General features: G+C 40.8%; 1 protein-coding gene across 1 annotated transcript in view; it reads left to right on the forward strand.

Moving 5' to 3' along the window:
* glra4a (glycine receptor, alpha 4a) overlaps nt 1–22,956 on the forward strand; it is a 48,276-nt gene that overhangs the window by 18,613 nt on the left and 6,707 nt on the right. Inside the window, exons 2-8 of the mRNA XM_073487111.1 lie at nt 9,386–9,513; nt 10,655–10,722; nt 13,325–13,548; nt 15,183–15,265; nt 19,162–19,299; nt 19,513–19,727; nt 22,481–22,630. Coding sequence (XP_073343212.1) covers nt 9,386–9,513; nt 10,655–10,722; nt 13,325–13,548; nt 15,183–15,265; nt 19,162–19,299; nt 19,513–19,727; nt 22,481–22,630 — 1,006 coding nt within the window. The remainder of the gene's footprint in view (nt 1–9,385; nt 9,514–10,654; nt 10,723–13,324; nt 13,549–15,182; nt 15,266–19,161; nt 19,300–19,512; nt 19,728–22,480; nt 22,631–22,956) is intronic.

Raw genomic sequence — 22,956 nt, forward strand, 5'->3', positions numbered from 1 at the left:
CTCAGCATATAAAACAGCGGTGAAATTCGAAATGTCTCTTCGTGAAAAGACCAAAACCAACAGAGAATTGATCCTATTGATAAGTACTGCATGTGTTACCAAAACCTGAGATTGTATTCCTCCATGCCGTGGACCTCCATCGTTTTACAGAAGCTAATGAAAACACATTAATGAAGCCTCGGTGTTGCAGTGGCTGACATGTTCCTTCATTACAGTGAACGTGGGTGCTGTAATTTATTTTGAATCGATTGCACAAACACTGCATTGCTGCTATAAATACTTTTAAGTGCAGCTGGAAACAGACCCTAACAATGGACTATTCATTATTTGACTAACAGTGGCTAAAATCTGCAGTGTCCAGCTGTTTTAGGATGTTTTTTTTAAAATATAAGTATATATTCCTTTTGTAACAGAAATTTATTTTACATATATGTAGATCTAATACAGTAACATTCTAGGTTTTTTCATTATGTCAAGTGTTATGACAATATTTTCTGTTATTACATATTAACATGATATAAAGAGTAGACACAGGCTTTTGTTTGAAATTAGTGTCATCCTTATGTGCATTGAAATATATATTTAAAGGTGTTCAATATAGTATTGAATATATAAAATTATATACCTTTTTCCCTTTATATTGACAAACACCATTTTATATATAGTTATATCTATAACATATTATAGACCAGCTACCTACATATGCTAGATCTCTTTCATTAAGATCCACACATTGTTCCCTCTGAAATTGACAAAAATGTTGAAAAATCTCACAATGTTGAAGAAAGTGAGGAAAAAATCCTGAATCCATCCCTTTGTCCGGACCTGCGCCAAAGGTTAATGGGGTCTATTCTGGGACGAGATCCATCCCTCGTCCAAGTTTCGTTGAAATTGGTTCAGTAGCTTTTGTGTTATCCTGCTGACAATCCAACAAACAAACCAACACTGGTTTTTCAATATATGTCAATATATGCTTGTTTCTTTTAAGGGATTTAGCAAAGCCTGAAAGTATTGAGAGACAGAACAATGTGCATTGTTGGTTTTGGTCTTTTCATTCAATGTATTGACAAAAGCAGAAATATGGAAGGTCAGCAGCCATGTCTGGAACAAAAGCAGTAAAACTGAATGTAGCCCATTGTCTTTCTTAACTCTAGACAGTAAATCAGCAGCCTTTTGCTCGTCAGCCTCTTCCTGCATAATGACAGATTGCTGTACAGATGGAATTCATATGCAAAAATGAACTGTGTGAAAAATTCAGGAGTAATTTCAAATCCATCCATCTTATGATCTATCCACTGCAGACTGAATATGCATGTTTGCCCTGTAGGTTTTTTTCCTGTGACATCATAAACCCGGTGGAATAATTTCTAGTAATCTGCCTTGCAAAGGGAACCTCTGTGCTGAATACCTAATCTACGCAGAATTTTTAAATTGTCCTCAGTCCTATTTAAATCTGGCTTATTGTCGATGAACTCCACTTTTCACCGAACATCCAGATGTTGTCTCCTCGTCAGTGTTAGCCAGGCTTAGCGAGAAGGTTTCTCCTGCAGGAAACCGTTCTGCGTCCATGTTTCCATAGCTCAAGGTGTCACTGTGCAGGAGTGGCAGTGGTCATGTCATTGAAGATAAATGTGCAAGGGTAAATTGCAGTGTGCTTCAAATCTCATTCCCCAATGAGCCTATTGATCAAAAAGAGAGACAGCGGTAGCCATGGGCCATCATATGCTGTAGTGTGAAGATGAGGGCTACACAGGTCATTAAAGGCAAAAAAAATGACTTGCCATGGTATAATCATGAAGCAGATCTGTGGTTCGAAGTATTTTAATCCAAGTCCTGTCACTGGGATGAGTCAATTCGTATGAAAGAAAGTTGTTTTGATGGTCTGAGAGCCCTGCATTCAACCTCAGAGTGAGAGCCCTTCAGTGAGAGAAATACCTAAGGCTCAAGTGGACGTCGAGGGCTATGTGACGAGTAGGAAATGAGAGCAATGTGTCTCAACAGGCGGAGTGAGCAGTTTTGTTCCGTTTCCCATTTCGCTAATGGCACTAAAAAAGTTCCTACGTTCATGCATGGATGTCTAATGGCCCTGATATCCCCCAGTGCTTCCTCGTAGGAAACCAGGGAACAGCCATACTGCGATGTGATGTGCTTTTTTATTCTCTGATCACCAGCTTCTTAATGAAAACGCAGTTAACAGAATAGGTTTGCACTCCATGGGCAGAATCCCATCCCATCTAATTAGCGATCATTTTGATCTGTTACCTCCAAATCTGAGGCTCAACAAGGATTCAAATGTGCATAATAAGAAGATAACTTCACTCCTTGTTGTTTTTAAGGGAAAACCACTCAACCAGTTTTGTTTAGTAACTACAGTTTATATAAGATACATCTGAAGGTAAGTATTTAACATTTATGTCTGACCATATTTGTAGTATAGGCTTTATGTTGCAGGGAATTTTGCAAATGTAAAGAAATGTTGGTCTCTTGCTGACCTTGCCTCCCTACGCCTCTCTCCCCAGTCCATTTATGTCCTCATACCTTTTGAGCTTTATGTTCTGTATACAGAGTGACAGCTCCGGCTTCTCTTCTGTCACTGTGTATGGTTATATATTCCCTGTAACTAAATGATGCAGCACACTGGAAACGGGAACTATTTCTCGAGATACGCTGCCCTTTCATTCCTTGCCTGAGCTGTCTTGTCACAGAAATGTTTAACTTTAGATAATATTTACAGGATTTTGTACTTTTCAGGGGAGCTTTTAAATGGTCAGCAGTTAAAGTTGGTTTTACAGGATCCCTCTGCAACTTCATATTATAACTGGAACTCAACATGCATCTCAAAACATTAGCTCCAACATCCCTATATCCCAAGGAATTATAACCATTTTGGACAATTCAATACAGGATTTGTCCTTTATGTTGTGAGCCTGGAAGGAAGTAAGAGCTTCTGATCTGACGTTGCTATCATGCCTTAAAAAATAGTAACAAATGACTGTTGGAAAAGTAACTCTCAAAATCTGACAATGCTGTGTTTGGGTTTGGCTAGGTTTAGGCACAGAGACAGCTTTGCTTGGTTTGGTAAGGATCATGGTTTGGGTTAAAAGGTAGCAAAACATCTTAATTTAGGTGAAAATGATGACTTTGTTAATGTTACGGGACCTTTGTCGACACTTGGTTGAGCATTGACTGCTGGTTGGAAACAGGAGACGAACAGTGAAGTTAAACGTCCAATTCGCGAGATAGTTTATTGTTTCTCATTCCCACCTTGTCAAATATACTTTAGGTTGGTGGCCAGCCCAACCTACCAACCCAAAACGTCAATACTTGAAGAGTTGGAAACTCAACCATCAACTATGTTATACTGGACCTTTAAAGTCGGATATTTTCTTGACTCATCCATCTTGAAAGTTCTTCCTTTGCTCTTGTCATAACCCACTAACACACTATGAACACACTATAAACTTACTTTGCAAGGCAGCTCATTTGACAAGGTAACACAAGAATCTATCTCGCCAGGCTTCCAGTTATGTGCAGAACCACAGTTGTTTGGACCAATCAGCATCCTAAAGGGAACTACTGGCAGCTACAAGCATGGTTTAGATGCGACGACAGAGAGAAAAGTGATTGTTGGTTTGGAAACAACAATGGCCGCTCCTCAAGAGGTTAAATGCTGGTATATAATAAATTACATCAGAACAGGAGAGCAAAGAACGACACTGAAGGTTAATATCGATTATAAAGATTTGGCAAGAGTTTGATATACCAGTGGGCTCCGCTGGTTCTGTTCTCCTGTTTCGTCGTATGATTCGTTGATCTGATTGGTTGAAGTAAGCCTGTGATAGACAGATGTTTCATTCAATCACCTGCCAAGTATTGTTGAATGCACCTTCCCTTTTCCAAACAGTTTCCAAGGACGACTTCTCAGATGGTTCTGATACATTGTAGAGCATGAACGTTTTACGAACATTGGCAATGACCGTAAAAAAACAAAAACACATTTTGTCATTGAAAGGGTTGAGCTGAACATGTGTGGTGCTTCTGGAACCGCCCTGATTGGGAATCTTGTAACGATTTTGGATTAACGCCTATTATAAACAGTGCGGCTAAGAAAGAAAAAAAATGTGAGGGAAATCTGGAAACCAAGGCGACCATGTCCAACACTGGCCCATGCATCCATGTTAGCAGAAAATGACTACATGCCATTCGTCATGTGTACACATACTTTGATTAAAATTAATGGCTGACTGGAAGTTTTGCTTCGGGCCTGTTGGGGTGGAACGGTAATCAGATGCAGCGTTTCTCTTCAGATGAGTTGCACATGCAGTGGATTCACATGGTCGATCTGCTGTTTGTCATAACAGTGTTTGCCTCTCATAGCTGCGCTCGTTTGAGTTATGTGAGCACAGGATGATGAACAACTGCCGTACAAACTACGTCAGGAATAGAAGTCTTTTAATTTTTAAGTCTGTGTGATCACTTTGCAGGTCTATATCTGGAAAGGTTGGCAAGATTAAAACCATGTTTGCGATGTCTATCTAGGCCTCTCCTGAGAGAGACAAACGTTAAGTTAATTAAAGCAAAAAAAGATGTACTGGAGTACTGGCTGGCGTACTGACATTTCAAAGAAAGACGAAATCATTTCTTAGAAGCTGCTGAATTCCACATTTGTGTGACCACCTGTGTTTTTTCTAGTATTTCAAAGTGTGTGTGTATACAGCTGCATTTCAGCTTTGATTCAGCTTTGCTTTCCCCCGCCAAAATAAAGTCACTTGCTAACAAGAGAGTGACAGCCAAAACTTGCTCTGTAATGGAAGGAGGAAAAAAGGAGAGTTGTTACGTATTCTCGACAGCAGTCTGGCACGGATGCTCAGATGAAAGGGACGTAGAGGGAAGCAGAAGGTCAGGCTCATTAAATGTCAGCAAAGAGCATCTTAATAATTAAATCATTCAGACAAAGAACCAATTTAGCTTTGAAGGGTTCTGAGGAAGCACTTGCAGTTACACTTGTAGTTTTAAAGTCACTAGAAATGGTAGATATCATTTTAAAGTGACTTGTCGAACAGTACATTAACCTCCTAAAGACTTAACATCTGAATACAATTGTATAATATTACATTAAAACCAGATAGTGTTTGCCAATGAAGACACATTTTTGGAAGGAATTCTTTTTTTTCCCGACTGCAGAGCCTATAAAACTCATCAAGACTCATCACTGCGGACGTGTTTGTGCCAGAAACTTAAAGATCAAAAATCTTTTGACGTGCTTGTAAAAAAACAGACATTAGCTGTTTCTCCTTTCACCCTGTCCGTCATATATTATAGTCAATACTGAAGCACTACTAAGGCATCCGCTTTGAAATGCATAAGGGATGATGGAGAGGTGATGTAGGCCCAGAGGGAAGGCAGAGATCCGCAGCTCCTCCCTCAGCACGGGGTGAGAAGTTCAGCAGGACACCTCACTACGAAGAGTTTGCTTAAACTATGATTACAAGAAAAATAATCCTTATTCCCAAAGCAACAACAATCTAGTTTTGAGGATAAGAAATGCTGGATTTCTGATAAATCGAAACCTCTGATATGCCTACTCCGAATAACATCAAATAATTAAAAGTCACCCTAAAAAAGCAAATGCAAATAAAGAATATAAGGATGAAGCCTTTTTAATTCATGATGTACATGCAATTACTGGAGATTAATCCAAGGTTGAGCATAATTAATCGTGTTGTGTTCTTAGTTTATTGTATTCTTGTCGTCTTGGTGTTGTGTTTAAGCCAAAAAAAGGACCCCAATGCAAGACACAGAGGCCGGCAGGTTAAAAAACAAAAGGCTTTATTAATAAAGGCAAAATCCCCAAAAAGCAAAAGGGGCAGGTAACAAACAGGCTAACAAGAATCCAAGAAAAAAACTAAAGTAAAGTACAGAAAACGAAGAACAAACCAGAAAGCCACAGGGAACAAAAGCAAGAACACGGAGTACATCCGAGGAGCAAAGGCAGGAACAAGGAACGGACAGGTGGGAAAAAAGGCAAAGACAGGAAGTAAAACATGACATAAATATAAAACAGGAAATAGCAAAAACCCAAACCATGACACAGCCAGAAGTGACCATATTTGGACGAGACAGATCTTTTGGTGACTGGAACTGACTGAGAACCCGAAGACTCACCATGGTAACGACTTGTCAAACACAAGATAGCCACGCCCTAAAACAAACAAAATGAACATCATGCTGTATTAATAAAGACTTTAAAACTAGCAATTAGCACAATACAATCATTAGGAAGCTGTTTACTGAGGTTATAAATTGAGTGAGGTAGGTAGGTTAATTTTCTCATAGGCTTACATACAATCGGACTTCTTTTTGAAAACCAGTGGAGTCGCCCCCTGCTGGCCATTAGAAAGAGTGCAGGTTTAAGGCACTTCCCCATTGGCTTCACTTTTCAGAGCCGAAAGCTTCACCCACTATTTGTCATATAAACAGTATATATATAATCGGTTTCAAGAAGCGTCATAGAAACACAGCGGAGGGATCTCATACTGTTGTGTCTTTACTGTTTATGAACATCAATAAGTAGAAATGACTCACACAGCTCCACAGATCCAGGCTGCATTGCACTAGAATTTGTAGAGGAAGTGCGTATGTGTTGGTTTTGACTTCAAGTCGTCCTCTGTACACAGTGTAGAGGTAAGAAATGAACCTTGTCTTACGGACTAGACTCGCCATGTCTCGGTAAGACTGAGGACGTTGACTGTTTGAACCCCGTTTAGATCAGCCAGCTATGTCAAGACACATTCACAAATCTCTGCCAGTGCATTCAGTTGCGTTCGAGACTCTTTCCGCTTGCATCAATATTTCTTGAAAACTACAGTTTATTGTCACCATCATTCGTCTCTGAAAGCTTGTGACCACCTGTCAGAGAAAATCACACTTGAGACCTAACAGGATGTTTTATTGTTTTGTTTATATCCGTAAAACAAGAACAACCAAGACAGACTTTTTTTTTTTTTTTTTTATCAATGGCTTACTCTTAGTCTGACTATAAATCTCCCAGTGTACCTGTGAGAGTCTGTAACAGAGTTTGTGAGAGAGAGCGAGAGAGAGAGAAGGATGAAAGGGTACCAATATACTGTAAAATCAGCAACAGTACAGAGTGGACCTTAGCCAGAAGCATTGGAGTGGAGTCAGGGGACCAGTGAGAGCTGAGCTTTATAATGTAAGAAAGGCTGAGATATGTGCACAGCTCCACTGGGAAAATCAACAATGGTGCTGGGTCCTTGTATTAGATTGAGCCATACAGTACTCGCAGCGTGACTCCAGGGATGGAAGCTATTGGACGGTTAGGAATGAAATGTGTTACTTTATGATGATGAATTATTTGGCCACATGGCCACAGCTGAAATTACAAATCAGAAAAAGATATTCTGTACAAATTAATTAGTACAGTAACAAGATAACAGCACATGCTGAAGTGTCTATGAATGGTGATGCGGTCCCTAAGCTAAGGAACAAAAATGAACAAACTAAATTGCCAGTGACAGAATGACTTCTACTCATGTGTAGAGGTGTACACTACGAATCACTTTCAAAGTAAAAGAAGTAACATGCTTAGATTTCAGTGAGTGGATAAATATTGTTAAACAGAAAAAAAAATCAAGGCTCCTCTCGTTTTCAAACTTGAAGACTGGAACGACTTGGCCTGTTTCAAGCAAGTTCATGAAACTTAACATCGTGAATACATCCTTCCATCCTGTTGTCGTAGTCCTTGCTGTCGGCTTCCTTAAGCTATCCTCTCGGACTCTCAAAGACTATCTGCGGCATGTAGGAGTCACTCATGTACGTTTTCGCTGTTTTTTTGCTGTGGAAGGCAACTTCAACAAACAAGAGGTGGTCTTGACACAAATTACAGCCTTGCCAACACAACACTCTACACTTATTCCTCGATCGATTTATCCCGATGGCTGCTTTCATTCAAATTCGGACATCGAAGGACGGTGCTGTCTATTGAGAACACTGAGATATTGACAACATGCTGGTTTCAGTGTGAAGAGTGGGAATCATTGACGAATCAAGAGTGAGCAAGGACACTTCAGCTGCAGGTGCGATGGAGAGGAATCTGTGTGAGAGCAAACAAGGAACGGCTGAAACTATCTTCAGAGTAAACCCTCTGGAAAGTATTGTTGCTGAAATAGTAGTGGAGAAAAACTCAGGCTGAGTAATGGTACAGGGAAGTGGAGGTCTTTGCTCAGTTAATGGGAGCAGAGCCACTGATTATATCCAAATGGCAGTGCCTGTTCACCCGGGGATATTATTGTGTGATTAGCTGGTGGGCCCTGAGACCTATTTATGCATATTTTACTGCAACATGCAATAGCACATTTAACCATAGCTTCCTAATTATAATACAGTGAAGGAGTCAAAATTGCAGCCATCACTGTGGCTTCATTTCCAAACAATTCCTAACTGTTGTCTACACATTTACAAGCTATTACAAGCTCAGCTTTACTTTCGAAGTCCTGAAAACATCCTCGATCCTGTAGCTCTTGACGATGCAGTGTACGTGACTCTAAATACAGCGAAGAGGCCATGAGATTGGTGGATCAGTGACTGGCTACACACACTCATGCATCAGTAAAGCTGTGCCTCGGAGGGGATTGAACCCGCTGTCTGTACTCCAGAGTTTCAGATCATGACAGATCGTGAACTGTTAACAATTGTATCACAAGCATGGGGTGCAATCAGCTGTGTTACAGCAGGGGCCCGGTTGGAAATCAAATCCATTATGAACTGGGTTTCCTGCCGCAAAGCGCCTGTTCCTTGTTTCCTCCGGTCTTTCTTTAAGATTTTCTGTGTCCCTTCCTCTCTCTGCTTTCACTCGGGCCTGTTGGTTATTCCTGTCAGTGGCTGCCTGAGCCTCACTGGAGCTTGTATCAACTCTTTCCTCTCCCTGGTGTGACATTCATAGCATTACAATTGAGCCATCAATCTGTCAAGCCTTACCCCTGCTAAGCCAGGAGCGGTGGGAGGCACAGGAGAGGGACAAGTTTACCTCTGAGTCTGTTTTGCTTCTCTGTAGTTACGGCCTAACAACCACAATAAGTCTCAGACATGATGTGAAATAGATAAGCTTTTAGTTGCCAGCTGAGGCAAGCCATTCACTCATCATTTTTCACCCTCATTTCCTCATCCACCGCTGGGTATTTTTTGCTGATGACTGACTTGGTGATAGCTGTTGGCTTCTTATTCTGATTCTCATTATTTTTTCCCACCACCCCCGCTGCTACCTCTTATACATACACACTCCTCCACTGCTGTTTCCCAAATCTTTCTCTCTTTTCTTTCTCTTTGCATTTGTTCCCGCCTTCCCTCCCTCCCCGGGTAATGTCAGACTGAGCTCCTGTAAGGAGGAGATAAAGCCCCCCGGCAGGGCACCGCAGCTGTCGCCTTCAGACTTCCTGGACAAGCTCATGGGGAAGACGTCAGGATATGATGCCCGCATCAGACCCAACTTCAAAGGTATCGCAAGTAAGACCATCGCAGTAGCCCTCAAGAAATCCCAGTAGAGAGCACAAGCACTAGAAAGCAAAACAAAGACCAGAGGATCTGTGCTGTGAGAGCTCAGAAGCTGACCACATCTCAGGTTTATGTTGTTATGTCATAAACTCTGGCATGATTTCAAACGTGATGATTGTCAGACAAGTTTGATTCTGTGATTTATAACGGGATTAATGGACAAAAATTCCAGTTAAGAATATAACATTATATTTACACAGGACACGACCGAAAAGGAGATGAAGAAATATCTATATAATAAGTGTTAACAAGTTTATATATATCAGTCAAAGCCTGAACACAACCAGCATTGTTAGCCATGCTGTAGCTGCTAATGAGCAGATGTTTTATTGTGAGAGCTTCTTCCAGGAAATCGTAGGGAAAACAAATTTAACATACGTTTCTCATAATGTTGATGAAAACTTAAATTCCAGTGATGTTTTTCACTACATTCAGGGCATTAAGCAGATGCTTCTGTCCAAAGCAACTTACAGTAATTCATACATTCATATACTGATGGTGGTGGCTGCCATGCAAGGTGCCAACCAGCACATCTGGAGCAGTTTGGGGTTCAGTATCTTGCCCAAGGACACTTGGGACCAGACCAGGGGAATCGAACCAGCGACCTTCCGATAACAAGATGCTGGCTCTACCCCTGAGCCTGAGCCACAGCCGCCCCGCTAAATGAATTAAACATTCAACAGACACAGTTTAAGCACAACTTTCAAAAAGGGTTGCACAGAGACAGAATGTGGGCCGACACGTCTCTGTGACCCTCTCTGCTCCGACAGTTAACAATGCCAACGTTATCTGTCATTCCTTCGACTTTTGTCTTCAGTCTTTTTGAAGTCGGTCTCAGTAAATACGATTTTTTTTTTTTTGGCTGTAATTAAACTTGAAGTGGCAGGCCTGGAAAAAACGAATCCTTCCTCCTTGTGCCGTTATAAAGACAAGCAGAACTGATGCCATCACAATGACTTGGTGAGCTTAAGAAATGAAGAAACGACTGTAAGTCTTAAAAAGCCACAGGAGATAAATGTATATCCATATGTATATGTTGATGTTGAAGATGTGTGATGTCAGTCTGTTTCTTTCCTTCCCTCAGGTCCACCTGTGAATGTCACTTGTAATATTTTCATCAACAGCTTTGGCTCCATCACAGAAACTACAATGGTAAGAAGACCTTGGAGATTTAAAATGTTTTAAAGCGACAACTCTCAAAGAACAGAAGTTTGTTACGAGGCATGGTTGCATCCCCGCGTGATTTATGTATAAATCTTGAAAACAGTACATCCTCTTTCTTTCCTACCAACTTCTTTGCTAATCCACTCAGTGCTGAAGCCGTTCCCTCATTTCTCTGTTTCCTGGAGCATAACAGTGCAACCTTCAGAGACCAATGGGTCACTGACATGCTGATAATGAACTGTCCACTCTGCAATTAAAATGAAAAATTGAGAAAGTGAATGAAAACGGGTATGAGAGAGAGGACGAGTGTTTCGGCCCTAAAGTCTGCATTTACAGTGCGAGAGCTGCTGGGTCAGCACAACGCAGCAGTGAGCTGTTTAAAGAGTGTCTGAGGGAGACCCAGAGGGTCAGACCTCCAGTCGGGTCAGACCTGGAAACGACAACACTAATGAAGTCATTGTATACGCTGGTGAAGCGTGCTCTTCATTGTGATAAATGAAGTGAACAGGCAAGGAAAAGAACAATCTACAGTGCCCAAAGATGAATTCTGAATTAATTGCACAGATTAGAATTCTAAATTAATTACTCATGTGCTGGCTGCAGGCTGGAGTGACTGTTCGGTACTTGTCCTTGTCCTTGTCTCGCCAACCCTCACCAGCAGCACTTGATGGTTGCAACAATCGAACAAACAGTAAAACCGTCTTATCCGATCAGTTACTTTCCAAAAAATCTGATGAACACGGTGAAGCCAGATGAACACAAGAGCGATGCCTCAAATCAACCATTGACCTGGTTTCAAGTCCTCTAAGACCACATGCAGAAAATTGTGTAGATTAACAAATGAACAAATGATTCTGTTTCATAAGTGTCAGTCATTGACACATGTGCAATCATGATTATGAATAATTTCCACTCCAACAACTTTCCATAAACGGATATATAAAAACGCTCTCAAACACCCATTTACATATTGATGCTTGAGCCCGCTCCACCGCTCATTAGACCTGCACATGAGAACAACAGCAAAGAAAAAGTGCAACTGATTGTTTCTCATCAGCGAGGCTCTTCAACGGCATCAAAACAGCCCTCAACTCATTACGCACGTTTATTACACAAGGCTGGGTTTATTTATAGCCCCGACAGTTACGTGAAGAAATTGCGAGGAATGAACTAAACTAAAATCAGTTAAATCAGTATAATGACAAGTTGTAAGTATTTGGGTAGTTGAAGAGTAAAAATTAATCCCTTATTGCATCATAAAGGCAGATTGTTAGTAGTTGTGTGGTCTCATATTTTAACCCATAATTGCCTTTACCTTACTGCCTGTAAAGTTTAGTCTGCATTGTTTTTTTGTAACATGTGGGTAGTTTCAACATAAATAAGAGTAGGATAATAATAACTTTAGCTGTAATTAGCTTCTCATGGACAGTGCAGCCTGCCTGGTAACCCATTTGGATGAAATATGTTTAGTATTTTCCAAAATAGTAAATGAAGACAATGCGGGGAATCATAAAATGTCACTGTCCTTACCTTTTCACTAACTGTAAAGTGTAACGTTAACTCTTATAGGAACATACAGGTTATATCCATTTGATAGAGAACGACGTAGCAGCCTTCACATTGGACAATGAGTGTACAGCATCAATTTGAAGTGGAAAGTTCAAATACAGTTCTTGGCTCTGTCGTGGAAACTGGCAATGAAGAATTGTGCTAAAAAGTGAATTCTTATGTAAGAACTGACCAATTCTGCCTTAATTTTACTCTTTAATTACAGTCCATGTAATTCTAAACTAATTTAATTTACCTAATTTAACTGACTTTACTTTCCAATTGCTAAATAATTATTCGCCCGTAAATGAAAGAAAGTTAACCAAACCATCGTTGCGGTAATTTCTCAATCATCATTCTGAAACATCTGAAGGATGATCAATGATTAATCTGTACAGCTCATATTGAAACAGACTTTACAAAGTCTAAGCATCAATAATAATTTCAGACAAATTCTAATAAATTTTACCTCCGATTGTAAAAAGCTGTCGACTGCAAAATAATAACGCAATCAGTAAAATTGGCCTTGGTCTACCTCCTAGAAAAACATGCATGGTCTGAATTATGTGTGAGGTTTGCACTTTCTCACTGCACATTCTTCTTTTATAAACACCACTTTATGTGTTATGGGGGATAAAAGGCATATGCATGGTTTCTGTGCGCACACATCGTTTATGCATCCCGTCCTGGTTATTCACTGTTCTCCCCACATCATGATGCCTCCCGGCTAAAAGAAAATTAAGCAGTGGAACTGAGTGAATTCTGGTATTTGTCAATAAGGAAATAAGGCACAATGGATTATACATCATAGATTTAAAGGACTTTAATGTGATATTCCATCTAAGAAAGGGGGCTGTTAAAAGTCTGATATTTCACAGAGCACAACAGCTCAGTGAGAAAAGTCTGCAGCAGTGAGCAGTAACAGAACATTCCCAGAAACTTAAATCACACCGCAGTATGAGCCACTTCTAAGCTCTCCATCTATACTATAACCTCCACTGGTGATATATTTTCCATTAACTACCCCTGGGTTCTTCCACAGGACTACAGGCTCAATGTATTTCTACGGCAAAAATGGAATGACCCTCGCCTGGCGTACAGCGAATACCCAGATGACTCCCTTGATCTGGATCCATCCATGTTGGACTCTATCTGGAAACCCGATTTATTCTTCGCAAACGAGAAAGGAGCCAATTTCCATGAGGTCACCACCGATAACAAGCTGCTTCGGATTTTCCAAGATGGCAGCGTTCTGTACAGCATCAGGTAAATAAAGATAAGAGCCATTGGTGGGTAGGCTGCTGTAACGGCCGGTTGGAGGATGACATCAGTAGCTTAATCGAGATGTAGCTGCAGTATGGTGTGTAATTGGCTGCATCTCATTCTGCTTTAATGTAATCAGATCATGTGGTCCTGGTCTGAGAGGCAAAATAAGTTCATATGCACAATTTACATTTTTGAATATAGTTGGCAGATGGCTTATTAACCCTTTGAACTCTGCAGAAGAAATAATCCGCCTGTGCCCACATTGGTATTTTTGATCATTGTGATGTAATTTCAATCGCTACATAGCCCTGAAATCTGTACAACCTCAGCTTAAAGGTTATGTAAGTCAATAAAACAATAATAAATGATGAGTATTGAAATTATTTCATAAATTTAAAAGAAATCTAAAAATCTGACTTTCATACGTCACATGACTTCACCACGTACATACTTCATGATTAGGCAGGAGACCAAAGTCTTAGCTTCCTATTGCAAAAAGAACGGATGTTTTAGCTATAATGCTTTTTATTTTAGACCAGTTTAACCAGGATCATATAAACAACTTTTCCCACGGCCATTTTGGGTCAATCCTCTGGCGCCACAGTGCATTACTCCGCTGTAAGTCACGTGACGCCTTTTAATCTCTTCCTGCAAGAGTTCCCATGTTCCACCTTTAAGCTGATCCATTTTGGAAATGTAAGCACACAGTTATGGTACCAAACTGGTTATTCACACATTTATTTTATCCCTCTCTTGGGTGCTTTTATGTAAAATGTAATGTTGTTTCAAAATGTAGTTAAAACGCAAATATGTAGACGTTTTAATGGGATTTCATTATTCCCCCCGTCTGATTTACTGAAAGATGCAACAGCTTCTGCAAAGTAGCGAGAGACATAAATCATCTGTTGTACTGAGACTCGTGCAAACACAGATAATCACCACCTCGTTCCACTGATTTACTGCGTCCTCTAGATTTGCTTACTAACTATGTTTGGTAATTATGGATCAAACATCTTTGTGTGCTCTAAATACATGGCACAATTTAGGCGAATGTTGGGAGAGTCAATCACATCGGTAATTGTAGTTTGTTCTTCAGCTGGTGAAAAAGATATTGTGTCATCATAACACTGTAGCAAATGGGTGCCTGTGTGTATATAATGCTGGCGGCTCTTTTCTCGCCTCTTGGCGATGCATTACAGCAGGTAATTACACAGCTTTCCTCCAGACAGACTCCCAAATAGCTCTCTCTCTCTCTTATATTCCAGGATTCTTTCAGGCTTAATGCATTAACACCAAAACAAATAAAAGCAGGGATGCCTACACCAATTACTTTGCCATTACTGTGGTGCGACGAGTAATCAAATGGCAGAGTAACTCAATATGTTCTCCAGTCTAATGTTTTAAAAGGAAAATCTTTCTTTTTTTTTTTTTGTAGTTTTATTGTTTCGCACACGTACAAACCTCCTGTTTCATAAAAACAAAACAAAGCTTGTCACTGATTTATTTCACTGTTCTTTTAATCTGTTAACCCATCAGTTCTCCTTGTGTTTGGTGTCTTCTCCTCGAGCCCCTTTGTGCTTTTTGACACCTCCTATTGCTCCTCTTCTCTCTTCCAATCTGTTTTTCTATCTCAGGCTGACTCTTACCCTGTCCTGCCCTATGGACTTGAAGAATTTCCCAATGGACATTCAGACCTGTACCATGCAGCTTGAAAGCTGTGAGTCTTCTTCTCTTCTTCCTCTTCCTCTTGTCTCACTTTTCCCTTTTTTATCTCCGCCCTCTTCCCCCTTCTGCCTGGCTTGTAAAGTGTCAAACCTTGTTATACATATATATACACAGAGATAGGAACCGCTGTCTCATTATCGGCTTTATATCCACTGGAAAGTGGTTCGCTTATCTTTTTCTAATTGCATCTCATATGTTGGTGGTTATTTGGCCCATTGATGATATTTAGAATGTGATTGCTACCATTAAGCTAGTCAGCAATCTATGTTTACTGTAATCTTGCAGTGGGGGAAAAAGCACAACTGCCTATTTGCTAAACCCTTCCCTCGATAGATGTGTCCAATCAAAGCTTATGGCCACAGCAGCCGTGCACACGGGCTTGTTAAGCTTTGGATTTCTCTGCATGTCGAAGCAGTGTGCATGGTGGGTGTAGTAAGAGCAATACCCCGTGTATATATGTGTATATATATATGTGTATATATATATATATATATATATATATATATATATCGTAAATGTGGATGTTGTTTTTTTTACCCTCTCCAAAACCAGACAGAGAAGAGCAAAAGTGAAAGGAATGGATTACCGTATACGAAGTCTGTCTGCTGCAAACATTAGCATACCAGGCGAACTAGCTTGTTACCTGAAGTTAACCCAGCATGAACTCCGATGCCAGAGCAATTTAATACATTATTGTTGTGGGGTTACAGGCTAAATTAAAGAAGTCACGTTCAGGACAAACACATCCGATGTTTATTTATCTGAAGCAAGTCATGGATGATAGTCTAGCTAGTCGTTGAGAGGTTAGGTTAACATCTCGGCTATCGTCAAACACATTGGTTAATCTCTTCTCACATTAAAAGGGAAGCATATCTTATATTTAGGATCCCTTCATCCACTTTATGCCCAGCCTCCATGATACCTTGCGCGAATTATGAGCCAGACTTCCAGCGCGTCCCGTCACTTAACCGGTGTTGTGGTTTTCCATGCTTTGTGCAATTGTACAGCATATGTGGGGCACCAAATTGACCCTTATGGCGGCCTAATAGGTCAGGTGGCCCCACTATGGGCAGCCCTGTTTTAGACAAAATCAATGATTTCTTGCTATGAATGGGAAGCCTGTTTTTGTCTCCCGCTGTTTGAAATCAAAGACCAATTTTATCGAGTGATGAGTGGTAAATCTGCCACCATTTTGACTATAAATGACATAGAATGGGTTAGGGGGGCTACGCAAACAGTCAGTTGCTCGGCTACCATTCTTTACATGTTCACATTTACTGTCGGTGCACATTTATTAAACCTGGAAAGTTCCAGAAATGTACAAAAGGCATTTGAAACCTTTTAAAATAATATTACATTGCTACAAATGTAGGGGAATAAGAATCATTTTCTCCCCTTTCAGTCTCCCCTTGCCTTCAGCAGAGATAGTATCTGCCCTCATGAAACCAATTTCCAGGATATAAATAATAAAACTTTAATTTTGTGTCCCTTTTATTATATGTGACCCACCCCCTGTCCCTAGAGGAGACCTGATTTCCCGTTAAGGAATTTAAATCTTGCAAAAGGGGAGGAAACAGAAGTGCACACGTACCATGAAGCCATCTCACCTTTTCAGACGGATAAATAAGTCGAGCTGAATGCTGGTATCTCTACTTACATCCTTATCTGATTCAACAAGAAGAAGAGGTATTGGTTTGTATAGAACTAGTTATCACCTCTTTGTCCAGGAGGCAGCATGATTTATCTCTACTCTACAAATTAATACAGGGACAAACAGATAAAAAAAAAATCCAATAAAGTTATGGCCTCAGCCAGCATAAAAACAAAAATATAAAGAAATTTTACTCTTTAGGAGTGTTTGGAAAATGAGAAACAAGATTCTTAAAGCAGCGTTTGTGTTTGGGTATCACATCACACAGCCATAAGTGGAGATGTAATCATTTCTGATTAAAGGCCTGGTGAGGATACTTGGCCTCGTGTTGACAAGTGCTAGTACAACACCCAAGGGTGTGATCACCTTGGCTATTTGAAGAGCACATCATAGGTTTTACTGCCGCTACTGGAGCTGTGGAAACGCTGTCTGTTCGACGTGAGAAAGCGAGAATATAGAAGAGTTATCTTTGGGGTTTGAGAGAGCCAAGGCCAATCTTCTTTTCTGGCCTTTCATGCCACGGGCTTATATAGATATATAAATAGAACCAGAAGAATCTGCCTTACCCTGACACATCAAAGCCCCATATATGCAGCTTATACCACTTCGCTTTGCCTTGAGCCATTAGTGTCCAATAACCTCAAATCTACTTTGTAACTCACACTGTGAGTGCAAAGAAAGACTAAGATGAGCATAATCTCAAACATAACCATAGCTGTATTAAGATCATGGCTTTCATTAGGTAAGTGCCTTTTTAACATGTAAGATGACATGTTTACTCAACCTTGCTCAGATATATTCCAGACATTCTGCCTCATGAATTAGATTTTGTGTCGATTACGGTTTCAACGTCTCTTAGCTGCAGCGTGGCCGAAGAAAAGAAGACGATCTCATTATCTCAGGAAAGCATTGGTATTCCCCTTGCTTGTTAGAGCGGGATGTGTGAATGACAGTGAATTTTCATGAACATGATACGTGTGTTTTAGTGGTGTTGTTTTTGCAGACATGCATTACAGGATAGGTTATAACATCGTGAATAATTGATGTCGTTGTAACTCAGGCCCCCTAAAGGGTCCCAGAGGACATCAGTGTTATTCGGATGTGCGGGGAATCCTGCGTTGTTGTAGCATGTCGCATGCATTTTTAATATATCCATGATCAGGCAGCTGTGAAGATGAATGCAACCCTCAAAAGGAGCAGGCCTTATTTCGTGGAAGCAAAATAATTATGGACTTATCTTGCAATAATAGATATTGAATAGATATTCCATTATTTTAGCCTACAGCTTAGTAGGTATTGTGCACTGGAAGGATTGCACACACTAATCAGCCCAGTGTACATATACAGTACAGTATCTCCCACTGTCACAGCCAGATATGCACCTCATGTCCTCCCTTATTCCGTAACCTTCAAGCAACCGCGACAACAGGACTGTAGCTGTGGTGGGTGACCTTTACCGTGACAAACATGATGGCAGAGGGTAGCTGGTGGCTGGACAGATGGGCAAAAGTGACATTACATCACCACAGTCTTCCACATTCTCTCTCTCTCTGCGTCTCATTAGCCGAGGTTTCTCATGGACAGATTTTATACTGTGGTAACGAGATCCCAGTTAGAGTTGTGTTGTAGGAAAGAAATGAGGTTAAGGAGGAGGAAGGGGATGAGAATCATAGCTTGTGGTAACAAGAAGAGAATATTTAGCAGCTAGTGCAGTGGTGGCACTTGGTTTCATGCAATAATTGGAAATATGCAGTGAACAGCAATGCCTTTGTGATAGTTTTAGCGACAGGACATGTCAGCGTTATAATAAATATCATCAATATCATGTCGAAAATGGTGGAGAGCCATTGCAAGCATCACTTCCCAAATTTAAAATGCACAGTTTATCACCTGAATGCATCGGTGATCCAGTTTTATGAAGATTTGACATGTCTGAAATGGAAAAGTATGTCAAATAATGAACAATAAAGCATCTCATCCTCGTCCATTTTGAATGTTGCGAATGTGAGAAGTAACATGCATGCCATGGTGAAACCATTAGATGCATCATCTTGCCAAGATATGCCAGAATTTGTATGAAACTATGTGCAAGATTGACGGAAAGAAAAATAGGAGAATTCAAAGTCTATTCTATTCAAAATAATAATCTAAGCTAAAGTGACACATTTCTTACTGTTTCCCCCTTATTTAAATATCTTTTTTCTCTCCTCTTCGTCTCCTCTGGTCTCTTTTCACAGTTGGTTACACCATGAATGACTTGATTTTCGAGTGGCTGTCTGAGAACCCCGTTCAGGTTGCTGATGATCTCACCCTCCCCCAGTTTGTGCTGAAAGAGGAGAAGGATTTGGGTTACTGCACTAAGTATTACAACACAGGTACAAAATGAATTCCACTTAAAGTTGTTGAGAAACCAGGGACCCCACGCTGAAAATCCAAATTGCAATTGAGTGCTTCGGCTGATGTCTTCCTCGGAGGCATGTCAAATTAGTTCAGTACAACAACTAAAACAACTTGAAGACTGTACACTGCTGGTTCTTGTTGGGATTTCACCAAAGACTGTTGAACGTATTTTGTCGTACGTCTTGCAGGTAAATTCACCTGCATTGAGGTGAAGTTCCACCTGGAGCGTCAGATGGGCTACTACCTGATCCAGATGTACATCCCTTCCCTCCTCATCGTCATCCTCTCATGGGTGTCATTCTGGATAAACATGGACGCCGCACCTGCCAGAGTGGGTCTGGGCATCACCACTGTACTGACGATGACCACGCAGAGCTCTGGTTCAAGAGCCTCACTGCCCAAGGTGGGTCTAGAGACGAGCGAACGAGATGCATGATGGTTTATACGCAGTGGAAGGTGGATACTTCTTGATGCAGGTGGACTTTCTACTGAGCAAACAGATCCACAAGCACTGAGAGATGCCGGGGGTTGAATTACCATCAGGGATACACAGTTCTGCATTTCCTCAGGTTAATGGGGTATTTAGTGAGTTGTAATTTGAAAACCAGTAAGAGTAGCCCCTACAGTCACTGTTTTGACCCTCGGGGCCACCGTAAAAACAGAACGTTAGCTATTTAAGACATTTCTTGTTGACTGTTTGCTTGAAAATCAATGGAACACACACAAAAAAGTGAAATATTGGTCACAAAAAAAACAATAAACATATTTTGTAACTGTAGTCTGAGGCTCTTCTTCCTCCAATAAACAGGGAATTGACCCGAACAAAAAATTGTAAACTATTCTGACATGTTTTCATGACATATCCCCCAAAAAGTGGTACATGATTTAGAAATACCTTTACCTTTCATACCTGATATTTACGAACAAAGCCAAAAACAAACATGTATATATTTTATAGTCCTCAGTAGCCCATCAGGACTATAAAATATATACTGTTTCTCTACCAAAGCGGCTAACAGAGGCATTTGGAGGCAGGGTTTGGAATTGGACGACCTATCACAAAATGCTGAATTTGCGTGAGGCAGATCCTCTTTTAGAGACTCACTGGGGAGCAGACAAACAAGGGCCAGGTGGGGTGAGGACACTGGCATGCAAAATACATACAGGGCAGGGCACACTGTACCTGGGGAGAAGGTTAGAGACCAGAGGAGAGACAGACTGCATCTATCACCATGACATGGCGTCCAATAAAAATGTGTTTTAGAATGCCATGAAGATAATTCAAGCAAACAGTTCAACCAGTGTTTAGAAAGCAGTGCACGATTGACTGCATTTTTGACGGCGAGGAAGAGTGTTTGTTTTTTAAGGGAATAATCACTGAGCGCCAGAATCCTGTTTGTCACGAGCACCCTGTTCACATTCACACAACTACACACATTCACACCTGGAAGCTGCCCAGTACAACCAGTCTTATCTGCCACACTGCAGCTCCACCAGAGCAGTTGGGGGTTAAGCACCTTGCTTAATTTTACTCTAGCGGTGGTAATAAGGGAGAGAGGGAGTGTTGTTATTTCACTTTTCCCACACAGATTTAACCAATGGTTCCTGCACTATATTGCTTGTGACCCCTTAAAATGAAGGAATGATGGCTTTGGTGGTGATGTGAGTTTATGCTTCTTAGATTGTTTCATTTAAAGTCTTACGAGAGGCCTGGAGATCTGTTCAAAGTCATTTTTGCTCTTGCAGATGAGTCTGATCTCCATCCCATCTGGTCTGTATCGAGCCAATCACAACCTTGAATCAAACATGGGGTGGGTTTGATACAATGACTGATAGAGGAGCTGGTTCACATTTGTTTCACTGCTCTGATTGGTTATAGGTCTGTCCAATAACATCCAGTCTGCAGGTCTGTCCAGCAGCACTACAGGCTCACAAAACACAGATCGAACAGTCAAATACGTGGTGGTGATCAAGTATGAAACGTTGCTCTGCTACAGCAATGCCTATTTCTCCCCTCCAGTGTTCTCCAAACACATTTTAGTTTACTGTTTAGCTGTAATACAAGATAGTCTGTGACAAGACTGCCATTTTTTTCTGCTTTAAATTGGACCAAGAAACGCCCAATCTTGCATGTGTCATTTAACGTCATACATTACTTTGCTCTGATTGGATGTAGATTGTTGTCCTGATTAGATGTAGATCTTGTTTCATTGCCCTGATTGGATGTAGATCTTGTTTCATTGCCCTGATTGGATGTAGATCTTGTTTCGTTGCCCTGATTGGATGTAGATCTTGTTTCATTGCTCTGATTGGATGTAGATCTTGTTTCGTTACCCTGATTGGATGTAGATCTTGTTTCATTGCTCTGATTGGATGTAGATCTTGTTTCGTTGCTCTGATTGGTTGTAGGTCTATCCAAATGCGTCTAGAGTTATTTTTGGTCTGCGCCCAATGATAACGCTCCTTGGAAATCAAAAATGAATTGAGAGAGACAAAACTAATGTGCATTTGTGAATTAGTCTGACAATGCCAGGCTAGTATAGGATTGTATATTAGGACTTATATGGAACAATATTCCTAAAACTTTATCTACCATATTTGTATATAAATAGAGGAATAAAGATATTACAAATACATCATAGATTACATACATACATTACAGATTGTGCTTGAATTAAACAATCTGAACAGTCTGAATGTTTGTACTCTGGCCATCCTCTTGTTTACATGTTGTTGTCCTCTGTGCTTGTACATAAGACATACGAGTTTGTACACCACTGATGTGTCATTTCCTGTTTTTCCCCCCACTATTCACAATATATTTGTACAATATCTGTAACAGTCAGCAAACTGCTGCTCAATTGAGTGAGGTTTCAACACAATGCTTGCTCAGTGGCCGTTGCTGATTTGCTGTGACATATCTGCTCTCATGAACGACCCAGCCGGGGCTCTCCCTAAGTCTTAGCCATGACCTGTCTCACGGCTATGTGTCAACTGCCCACATCCCACTGACTCATTATAAATCTTGGCAGTCCCAAAGATGTGTGTCATTACGTGCCAGAAGCTGAGGAATGGGTAGACTGCGAGCAACCCACGTTTTATCTATTAGCCTCATTGATTGGCTGTTGACAATTCTGTGACCTTGTCTGCTCCCAGGTGTCCTACGTGAAGGCCATTGACATTTGGATGGCGGTGTGTCTCCTGTTTGTGTTTGCTGCCCTGCTGGAGTACGCAGCCGTTAACTTTGTCTCAAGGCAACACAAGGAGTTCATCAGGCTGAGGAAAAAGCAGCGGCAGCAAAGAATAGTAAGTGTAAATCACACTCGCACGCACGCAAACACGACCTAAAGCATGCTTACGCGATGTGTCACACATTGTAGCAGATTCTAAAAACACATACACTCCAGTCCTTGTCAGCCTCGATAACATTGACTTATGCCTCTTGTTATTGTGGGATGCTGTATATCCAGGAACTGACAACATCAACACGCTACAGCTGGTTGTCACATTACATAAGGAAGATTTCAGTTCAGCTCGTTTCCATTGTGAGCACTGACCTGTGAAGAGCCTTTGTGATCCTTTCCCTCTGTCACTGCATTTGACACAGAGCAACAGCAACCCTGTAGCACTGG

The sequence above is a fragment of the Pagrus major genome, chromosome 18 (genome assembly GCF_040436345.1).
Source record: "Pagrus major chromosome 18, Pma_NU_1.0".
NCBI lineage: Eukaryota > Metazoa > Chordata > Actinopteri > Spariformes > Sparidae > Pagrus > Pagrus major.